Source organism: Adiantum capillus-veneris, chromosome 4, assembly GCF_014529385.1.
Source record: "Adiantum capillus-veneris isolate H3 chromosome 4, ASM1452938v2, whole genome shotgun sequence".
Classification (NCBI taxonomy): domain Eukaryota; kingdom Viridiplantae; phylum Streptophyta; class Polypodiopsida; order Polypodiales; family Pteridaceae; genus Adiantum; species Adiantum capillus-veneris.
The window spans coordinates 152,847,548-152,858,776 of record NC_140934.1 but is presented as its reverse complement, the minus strand read 5'-3'; the positions used below and the strand labels follow the sequence as shown (position 1 = coordinate 152,858,776).

General features: G+C 43.9%; 1 protein-coding gene across 1 annotated transcript in view; it reads right to left on the bottom strand.

Moving 5' to 3' along the window:
- Nucleotides 1-536: 536 nt before the first annotated feature.
- The window catches only part of LOC147460178 (tubby-like F-box protein 6), a 31,205-nt gene continuing 20,512 nt past the window's right edge, over nucleotides 537-11,229 (bottom strand). Inside the window, exons 3-5 of the mRNA XM_086511277.1 lie at nucleotides 3,200-3,287; nucleotides 1,751-1,880; nucleotides 537-1,667 (exon numbers count right to left, since the gene is read on the bottom strand). Of these exons, the coding sequence (XP_086367403.1) occupies nucleotides 986-1,667; nucleotides 1,751-1,880; nucleotides 3,200-3,287 (900 nt within the window). The 3' untranslated portion in view covers nucleotides 537-985. The remainder of the gene's footprint in view (nucleotides 1,668-1,750; nucleotides 1,881-3,199; nucleotides 3,288-11,229) is intronic.

Sequence of the window (11,229 nt, the reverse complement as noted above, 5' to 3'; positions counted from 1 at the left end):
AGGCTCAAATCGATCAACAAAATACCACAGTGCATACTCAATTGCTACTCTCATATAGAAGGGAACAGATCTAAACCCTCAGGGCAGTTACCAAGTGAGCACCGGACTTGCAATGGTCAAAATTCAGCAGCCCCTGTAATCACTATGCGAGATGGAAATTTCGAGCCCCAGCAGTTTACAGGTTTCTGAACAGCAGTATGGCTGTGCCCATCTTACTTTACACCCAAAATTCCACTCCCTCCTCTCCCCATAATACATCTGAATGAGTAAGCGCACACATGTCCATGCACATGCGCTCACACACACGGAGATGGACATGCATGTATGCAGGCAAACATGCATGCACGGATAGAGAAAAGCTAATGAATGCAAAACACCGTGAGAAGCTCTCAACTACTAGTTGTGCTGTATATTAAACAGTTCGTGAATGAATCTGTGTGTGGCCCGTGATCTGTTGCTAACAATCTTGCAATACTCTCGATCCATGACCATTAAGGAAACCACAAAACTCACTAAGTAACACAAGGCATGAGAGATGTCTGAATCTTGCCAGGACCCAAGTCAAGCAAGAGCTAGCTATTATGAACAAACCGGAGGTACAAACGACTGCCGGCAAAGGCAAATTTGCTCTTATAACTGTGTACCTTGTACTGCTTTTGTTTTTTACAGGCCCATTTCTGTGGAGTACAAATAGATCAACATTATGTAGCACCAACCGTTATGCATATGGCATAAGAAGGGATAGCTCACGTTGACACAAAACAAAGACTGACAATGAGGTGAAAGTCCTTTGTCAGGCATAAGCACCTTGTCAACAACTAAGCCCAGCATCCTGATGCTTCAACATCAACAAAGAGCTGACCCCTACCTGCAGCCAGCTTTTCTGTTGGATGAAGGATTACACTCTTGATCAACTGCTTTGCCTTGGAAGTACATAATTCAACGTACTAGGAGATTGATCCGCATACAAGTATCGCCGGTTTATTTATTCACGGGCCAATTTGGTATCGAAGCTGCTTAGACATATAGAAAATGCTTGAAAGGCTGATAAGGGGTACCGGTAATCCATAGTGAACGTATCCTTCCCAATTTTCCCAAATTGTAACAAAACCTTCTCCTGGTCGGTTTGCGTAGGTTCAGCAGAAGGCTCTATTGCAGCAACAAGTTGAAAGTTTTTCACTGAAGCCACCGTCACACGCCCTTTGAAGTTTAGGCACCAGCACTGAAGTTGTTCATGCCAACGAGGTGACTTGTTCTTGAGAGTCAGCGGTGCATCTTTCCCCTTCTCCTCATTGATCGCCTCAGCTTCTGTGTTGCCAACGTTGCCAACAGATGGAGCAGTTACTTGGGATTTAAGATGCGATATTGAACGAACAGCCTGATCGTTAGAACCCAAAGACTCTGTCGCAATTGTAGCACTTCCACCATCAACTACTGCAGACACCGGAATAGAGTGAAGAATACACTGCATTCGTCTAGGTCCTCTTGTTCCTAACATGTTAAGCTCATAAGATATATGAGCTACATCACAAGTTCCTGCTGGCGTCTGAGGAAGTGGGTTTTGCTTAGGCCCAACCCTCTTGCTTGGCCGACTGATCGACGCAACTGCACCACAGTGACATGGATTGCTTTCATAGATGGTGAACTTTGTGCCCAGAAAATTAGACCTGAATATCGCATTGCAGATACTCATGATCTCAAGAAACAGCTGATTAGACCCTCCGACAAAGTCAAACAGGATAGTATTTACCTCAATTTTCCCACATACGTTTCACCCCCTCGAGACATATCATCAGCATCGAGCGATATGATGTAGTCTGAGCTGGTCGCCCGCCTAAATTTCCGTGCAGCCAGGACGAATTTCCCATTATCTACCAGCGCTGGGAAAAACAACAGCTCGGAAAAATAGTCAAAACCTTAAAACTATGAATGTCCTGCAGCAAGGATGGCCCCAATGCAGTCTTAAAAATCAACAACATGTGTGTGAATGTAACAACAGGTAGAAGTAGCTAGTTGACGCAACATGTAGGAAGCATAATTGGTAAATTTTGGCAACTCTCCTTGGCACCAACCTGTTCAAAACATTCAGTACAGGTTGCAGGCAATGGAGGAAAAAATCAAAGAGAAGGATTTAGAACTTACCAATAGATGCTTCCATGGCGCACAGAATCATCGTTAGGATGACATAACAGTGGGCTACAGTTCGAGATTATACGGGCCATGCTCTAATAGCAGGAAATTTGTTTCAAAATCTAAAAATCTGATAGGAGGTGGCCATTGGAAAGTTGAGCATCAAGAGCTGTAATGTCCTAAATTGTACCTGTCAATCTTTCGTTTTTCTACCTCCTGGGTACTGAATAAGTTATCCGCTGGTCCTTAAAGGAGTGTTAGAAAAGCAGTAGTATGTACTGAAGAGTTTATATCAAGAGATCTAAAATATTCGTTTAAGCTCAAGAGCTTCTTCACAATATGATGTCCTTGACAAAATGAAGCTCTCTTTTGAAATCTAGACTCTGAGCATAGTGCTTTACGAGATATTCAGATGCTTCAGCAAGAAGTAAAAAACCATGAAAAATAAAAAAGAGCAGAGCTTCTCCACAAAATAAAGCTCTCTTAGCAAATCCAGACACCTAATATGCTTTGGGAGATATTCAGACGCTTCAGCAGGAAGTTAAAAACCATGAAAACTAAAACAGAGCTTCTTCACAATATGATGTCCTTCACAAAATGAAGCTGTCTTTCGAAGTCTAGACACCTGATATGCACTTTTTGTGCGATTCATGAGAGCATCGTGCTTTGGGGGATACTCAAGATGCTTCAGAAGGAAGTAAAAGACTATGAAAGCTAAGTGGCAGCGTACCTCACAAGCCAACACCTAAAAAGGGCATGAAAGGTGTAAAGATTGACACTTGCAAAACAGGAGGAATCTTATTGGCAGAGCCAGTAGCCTGTTTGACACAATCTCTCTTCCAAAAAGAGAAAAAATATATGCTTCATAGGGCAATTTCTGCATACTACACAAGAGTCCAAATTTTTGAAAACATTCATCATCCAATTACTGCTTATCCTCATTCTCAATAACACCCTCAACATTGAAGATCATCCTCTAAGTAAGGTTTGTCCTCATTTTCAGCAATTTATTCAACACTCAAACCACTTGAAATTATTGTAGCCAAGGATAAATAGCCCTTATTCTTACTTGAAGTTAAACTTAGATACAGGTAGTATGTTGAGGAAATCCTGTCCCGCTTTATAAAACACTGCATGGTGGTGTCTCTTGGTCCAGGCTGTGCACAAGCAAAAACAAGTTAACTCTCAGAAAGGGCAACAAGTCGTACTCCAAAAGCGTAATGCACATCAGCATATCTAAGTCAAACACACATTGCCCAATAAACCCTACTCTGTGAGTGAAACGCACTAATTTGTCTAGCTTATTGATTTCTCTTTCTCTAGACTCCTACATGATACTTGCTTTCCTTTTTTACGTATTTTCTCACAGAAATTACAGGGAAAAAAAACAATTTCAGGAACTTTCCTTGCACATGAACCTTAGACCAAGAAAACAGAAACTGCTTCGCAACCTCTATATGAAACATTAGATTGAAAGTGATGTCCCAAAACATGACCTTACAAAAAAAATCATTGGATAGATAATGGCAGAGGAAAAGGATTCCTACTAATAAAACGTACTCATAAAACTTCTCAAAATGTTGAAGTTAAGTGCGTGCTTGACAAGCCTGGTCTCTTCTTGTGCATTTATTGCTGGAAACACCCGGAGTAAATTTATCATCTAAAGAAAGACACTATTCCAGTAAGGAAGAAGTGCTTCCGCTATGCAAAATGTTTGCTACACATTGAATAACTCATGAGTAAATTTACCATCTAAAGAAGACAGAAGAAGCCCATCCATTGCTAAGTTTGCTACACATTGGATTATGATTTCTCTATTGCAGCTTCATAGATCTCCATTAGAGAAAATACCGATCTTTAACAACAAAACAAAGGGAAAAATTTGCCATCATCTTCATGATGTCCACTAATAGCATATGCCAAACAAAGCAAAACAACTATTTCTCGCTATGGATGACATTTTGGTTAGAATGGGAAACAAGCAACAAGCAGAACAAGAGCTTGGGAGGTGGAGTCATTTGTGACTGCACTCTTACCACAATTAACGCTAGCTGGGACACTAGCTTTTGCTATACTAGCAATAAGATGTCTCTATCCACATGCAATTGTTTTAAGAATTGTTCAACTTTACCTGAGCACTCAGAGACCCCAACAATACGAAGGAATGAAGAGAGGAGACACAAAAAAATTATAAATGGAAGAGAATTGACCCCAGAGCAATAACTCACTTCCTCAAAAGAGTGCTTATACAGCTGGATAATGAGTTTCAGGGGTAGAGAGAGGGTCACATTTCTATACAATATAGGTGACCTAGAGTCAGACAGAAGGTAGTAAACCAGGCTGTCGCAAGCTTGCTCTGCCAGCCAATGACAAATGCATTAAGGACCAATGGCAAAGCTTCCTCTTAATGGACTGTAAGACTGGCTCAAACTGCTACTCAAGCAATACATCAATACACACATGAAAACCACGATATATGCAGGTCTAGCCTCGTGCCAATCAAGTGAAATGCTCCTATACTCCCCACAACTGACAATCCTCACATCCCACCAAAAAACAAAAGGACTTGTGCCAGCTGATAATAGCAACCACTTGACAAGCAGAAGGTAGCGAGAGCAGCCTGAACCTGTCCAAGATATGTGGAGCATAATGAGTAAACAACGAGCATCTGCATACTCTAATCTAGAAAATCAAGTTGTGTTTACAAGGGCATACGGAGACCACATAGCTGAGAAGTCCGACCTCTCAAGTAATGGGACATGACCTCAGCAAAGAATAAGAACAAAAACAAAGCCAGCGGGCATCCCTGACATACAAAATGAGACACATGAAAACAACCTCCAATATGACCCTGAGAGTGACAGCACTAGAGGCAGACCCTATATAGCGAGAGGCAATTCCCACAATCCACTGCTCTAGAAGACCTATCCGCTGCATGGTGCCCTCTTAAGAAACCCGTGTCCACCCAATCATATGCCTTCTCAAAGTAGAGAAGTATAATAGCCATTGGCTGTCCTGGCTGTTTCTCCCACTCAATAGCCTCGTAAAAGGTGACGATATTGCCCAAGATGCATTTGTACAGAACAAAACCAGTCTAAAAGGCCTGAATGAGATCAGGAAAGAAAGATATATAAGTGTATATCCAAGTGAGAGAAATCCCTGCCCTTCGTATATGAGAAATTAGCCCGGAAACCATAGGAAACATCAGTGCATCACTCAGATAGGAAAAATATACTACCGATCCAATAGAAGTCCTCAATCACGAGAGGCCAAACATCAGACCAAACCTCTCCCTTAGCCTGGAGAATGGCATTTTGTCATCGGCTCAATAGAAAATAGTACATCAATGTAATCAAAGGCCATAGCAAGAGCCTCATCTTGGTCTATAAGCAAACGTTTGTCAAATCACGCTAAGTCTAAATCGAACTCCCAACGGGTCGCTCTCGAAAATGTGCAAAAGAGATCTTTATTCACTCTAACAACTTTGGAATTCCATGCAAATACCGAATCGTGATAGGAGAATTGGAACCGGCCCGTAGGGCGGTAGACTTTAGCTTTCACCCGATCTTTACACTATTAAACTTTATGACACACAAGAACTTTACGAATAAGCCTGTGACTGGAAACTACACTTCAAACATAACATGGCCTGAGAACTAGAGTGCTTCCAAGCAGACAGTGACACCTCATTGGCCCCAAAGATTGGCGCCCCTCTCGGTATTTCTTTACTCGGTTAAAACTTTGGGGAAAACCTGTAAATTCCTACGAGTTGTCCCACTTTTATCGGGCTGAAAAGACCGACTCTAGCCCAATTTCGGCAACATAACCGCAGTAGGAGGCTTCACAGACAAACTCCCCAAGCAAAAGGTGACTTTCCCTACGCATTCGAGCAATTTTCCAAACCTGGCGAGATTTTACAGCACGCTGAATTCTCTGTTTTCTGCCCAAAAATGCACCAAACTGCCACGTGCACATCTAACCCTATGTGTACGTGGACAAGCTACTTCATGACATGAGTTCAGTTCAGTTCAGTCAGCCTAGATTAGGAAGTGATATGGCACTTTTGTGAGTCTGTTCGCAGACCGTGCATGTCCAGACACTTAGATTAGATGTGTATCCTCTGGTTGCACACAACATGATCATCAGATTTCCATCAGGAGCATTTTTACAGTGCATAGACCAATCCTATTTTTGACATTTTTCACTTATTATTTTTAAGTGACTTTTGTTGGGAACTAGGTAGGGCAATTTTGATAGCCAAGTATATAAGAAACCCTAGCGCTAGCACTTTCTGGCAGAAGAGGCAACAGGAACCGAGTGTTCAGCAGCACCTTCTCAGAAAGACTCCCCTAGCGTTTTCATCAAGAACCAAGCCTAGCGTTTTTGCATGACAGATCAGCCCCGGCATTAGCAGAAGCAACAGATCCATAGTGTTTTTGCAGCAGAGCCCAAATCAGCCCTAGCCTTTTTGTATCAGCCTGACAAATCAGCGTTTTGCAGATTCGCCGCGACGGAACCATCAGAAGCATCAGCGTTTTCAGTTTTCACGAGTCAGACACCGCATTAGAAGTCCCGAACCTCGCAGATCTCACCTTCCCGCAACAGATCCTCGCCGCACGGTCAGATACAGCGTAGTTTGCAGTTTCAGCCCGGAAAACGCAAATTACAACATCTGCGTTTTCAGCACGTCGTCGTCGCATCGTCGCCATCAACATCATCACCGACATAGAGTCAGAATTCAGCAGACAAAGATTTGCAGATTTCAACCCTTAGCGTTTTCACATTTCAGCCTGTCTCGTCGTCATCCTCATCGTCGTCGACATCGTCGGGAAGTCCAAGCATTGTAAAGATTTGTGCAACCAATAGTAGACCGCTCTCGCAATAGAGAGTGGGGCCTTCAGAAGAGGGTTTGACAACATTCTGGTGTCGTATTCTTCTCTCTCTATCTCTCAGTCTTATGCACCTCATTCACAGTGTTCACTTTGTTTGTGTCCATTGCACTCTCTCACTAAGTAAAAGGAACCTTGAGCACAGTTCGAAGCACTCATCTTGAGCAAAGTTCAACATTCACGACTGCTGCACCTTACGTTGGTATCAGAGCTTTGGCAGTGTTCTGTATCACTCAAGGAAAGAACCATAGAATATTTTTTGCTTCTTGAGGTCGCACTAACCCAAGTCCACTTGGGCGTGTCGATTCCTGATCGTGTTTTTGAAGAGTGACAAGAAACCCAAGAAAGAAGGGCTTGTCCAACCTCCCCTTGTTCTCTTTTTACTCATTGAGAGCGGACCATGCACTTAGCGGCCGGCCAATCGACGTGAGGTGGGAAAAAGCAACTTTGGTGTGAGCGCAAGGCCGCCAAGGGGTGCGCCCGCGGAAAGAGAAGAGCTCGGGTGAAGAGAAGATCCTTCTCCAACACAGATTGCAAGCGAAAGAAGAACCTCAAGAACTGTCACGTTTACATCTAACCCTATGTGTACATGGACAAGCTACTTCATGACATGGGTTCAGTTCAGTTAGATTAGAAAGTGATCTGGCACTTTTGTGAGTCTGTTCGCAGACCGTGCATGTCCAGACACTTAGAGTAGATGCATATCCTCCAATTGCACACAGCATGATCATCAGCATTCCCATCAGAATCCATCAGGAGCATTTCCAAGTGCATTAGACCTATTTTCCCTATTTTTGACATTTTTCACTTATTTATTAAGTGACTTTTTTGGAAACTAGGTAGGGCAATTTTGCTAAGATAATATAAAAGCAAACCAGAGTTAGCACTTTCTGGCAGAAGAGGCAACGGGAGCATTGCTCAACAGGCCAATTCTCAAGCAAGACCAACACAAGGACCTGGAGTTTAATTTCAGCCCTTCCCTTGGCGATTCACCAGCAGCATACCAGCGTTTTTTATCAACCAGATCAGCGTTTTTACAGCTTGCAGTTTCAGCCATTCAGCCTGGCGTTTTTCAGCCGTGCATTTGGCGTTTTTCAGCAGCGATTTCAGCAAGGGCCTGCAACAAAATTCAGCCTTTGGATGATGCTCAGCAGCCCCACTCAGTAGCGTTTTCATGACCAGCAGGATCAGTGTTTCTTAGATAGCCACATCCAGCGTTTTTTTGCAGCAGTGAACCAGCGTTTTCAGCAGCATGACATCATCAATTTCAGCGTATAAGAAGTAGCAAAAGGAAAGTCAGTTCAGCCATCACAGTCGTCGTCCCGTCGTCTGTACAGCACTCAGTTTTCAGCCCTAGTCTTGTCCTCGTCGTCCACACCGTCGACCTCGACATCGCAAGCATTTAGAATCATCGCATCAGCCATTGTGTCAGATTGTGCAATCAATAGTAGACCACTCTCGCCAACGAGAGTGGGGCCCCTTGGAGGAGGGTTTGGCAACTTCCCGGTGTCGTATTCTCTTCTATCTCTATCTCTCAGTCTCATGCACTTCCATTCACAGTGTCCATTCACTTTGTTTGTGTTCATTGCACTCTCTAACTAAAGGGACAGACGGCTCTCCCTTCCGTAAGTAAAAGGAACCCTTGAGCACAGTTCGAAACACTCATCTTGAGCAAAGTTCAACATTCATTCTGCTGCACCTTACATTGGTATCAGAGTTTTGGCAGTGTTCTGTATCACTAAAAGAAAGAACCAAAAGAACCACAGAATTTTTTATGGTTGTTGCGGTCGCACGTAACCCAAGTCCTCTTGGGCGTGTCAATTCCTAATCGTGTTTTTGAAGAGTGACAGGAAACCAAAGAAAGAAGGACTTGTCCAACCTCCCCTTGTGCCTCTTTTCACTCATTGAGAGCGGACCGTGCACTTAGCGGCCAGCCAATCGACGTGAGGTGGGAAAAAGCAAACGTTGGTGTGAGCGCAAAGCCGCCAAGGGGTGCACCCGCGGAAAAGAGCAGAACTCGGGTGAAGAGAAGATCCTTCTCTAACATAGATTGCAAGCGAAAGAAGAACCGCAAGAACCTCAAGAACTCAAGACCCTCAAGAACCAAGCCCCCAAGTTCCTCGTGAACTTAAGAACCCAAGACCACAAGAACCCACGACATCAGTGAATGGTCATCACTTGAAGTGGAGTGGATACTTCGCTTGGAGGTGATGAGCATGCGAGAGACGAAGAAGAATTTTCCCGACCAGGAGGTTTTTCAAACCCTCCCCCTTCCCCATCTACGCCAAGGATTGCACTAACTCCTACGGAGGAGTTGGGAGCAGATGTTTATGGAAAGAAAGTTAGAACGCGAAGAAAGAAAAGCAAAAAGAGAAGTAGAAAGAAAGGCCTATGAAGAAAGAAGGGCAGCCATAGATCGTGAATACGAAGAAAGAATGGCAGCCATAGAGCGTGAGCACGAGCGCGAGAACAAAGAAAGAGAAGCAGAGTTTGATCGCAAGAACAAAGAAAGACAAGCAGCATTTGATAGCGAGAACAAAGCAAGTCAAGCAATGAACGACCAACACATGAAAGAGATGTTGTCACGTGACACATCCAACCCTATGTGTCCGTGGACAAGCTACAGCATGATCAGGGTTCAGTCAGTCCAGTAAGTCTAGATTTAGAAGTGATCTGGCACTTTTGTGAGTCTATTCGTAGACCGTGCATGCCCAATCACTTAGCATAGATGCATATCCTCTAGTTGCACATAGCATGATCATCAGTATTCCCATCAGAATCCATTAGAATCAATTAGGGGATTTTTCCAGTGCATTTAGCCTATTTTCCCTATTTTTGACATTTTTCACTTATTAATTTAAGTGACTTCCCAACAAAAGTAGGTAGAGCAATTTTGATAAGTTTGTATATAAGCAAACCAAAGTTAGCACTAAATGGCAGAAGAGGCAACAGGAGCTCCACCGCTCAACAGGCATCTTCTCAGCAAGAACCAACGCTACAAGGCACATCAGCATTTTCTATTTTCAGCCCATTTTGCCGCAGATAGTCAGTGTTTTCAGCATGCATGAACAGCAGCAGATTCAGCCATAGAGATTTGCAGAAGATCCCCATTTTCAGCCCTCAAAAACGCAGCCAAAACTGCGTTTTCAGCCACCCCGAAACAGTCCCAGATTTTCAGCCATAACGTTTTTATGGACAGCAGATAGAAGACCACAGATTTCAGCCCTTAAGTCGTCGTCGTCATCCCCGTCGTCATCACTGACATAGTCCCAGGTTGCATTAGTCTCGTGCATACAGTTTGTACCAGATTGTGCAATCATAAGTAGACCACTCTCGTCGACGAGAGTGGGGCCTTTGGAGGAGGGTTTTACAACGTCTCTGGTGTCGTATCTCTCTTCTCTCTCTATCTCTCAGTCTCATACACTTGCACGCACAATGTCCATTCACTTTGTTTGTGATCATAGCACTCTCTCATTAAGAACGGAAGGCTCTACCTTCCATAGGAACAAAAGGAACCTTGAGCACAGTTCAGAGCACTCATCTTGAGCAAAGCGCAAACAATCATTCCGCTGCACCTAACATTGGTATCAGAGCTTTGGCAGTGTTCTGTATCACTCAAGGAAAGAACCACAAGAATCGCAAGATTTTGTTTTGCTTGTTGAGGTCGCACGAACCCAAAGTTCGCTTGGGCGTGTCGATTCCTAATCGTGTTTTTGAAGAGTGAAAGGAATCCCAGGAAAGAAGGGCTTGTCCAGCCTCCCCTTATGTCTCTTTTCACTCATTGAGAGCGGACCGTGCACTTAGCGGCCGGCCAATCGACGTGAGGTAGGAAAAAGCAACCTTGGTGTGAGCGCAAGGCCGCCAAGGGGTGCGCCCGCAGAAAGGAGTAGAACTCGAGTGAAGAGAAGATCCTTCTCAAACGCGGTTCGCAAGCAAAAGAAAACCTCAAGAACCTTAAGACCCTCAAGAACCCAAGTTCCTCGTGGACTTAAGAACCAAGACCCCCAAGAACCCAAGTTCCTCATGAACTTAAGAACCCAAGACCCACAAGAACCCACGACTTCAGTGGATGGTCATCACTCGAAGCGGAATGGATACTTCGCTTGGAGGTGATGAGCATGAGAGAGGCGAAGAAGAATTTTCCCCACCATAAGGTTTTTCCGACCCTCCCCCTTCCACATCTACGTCAAGAATTGCACTAACTCCTATG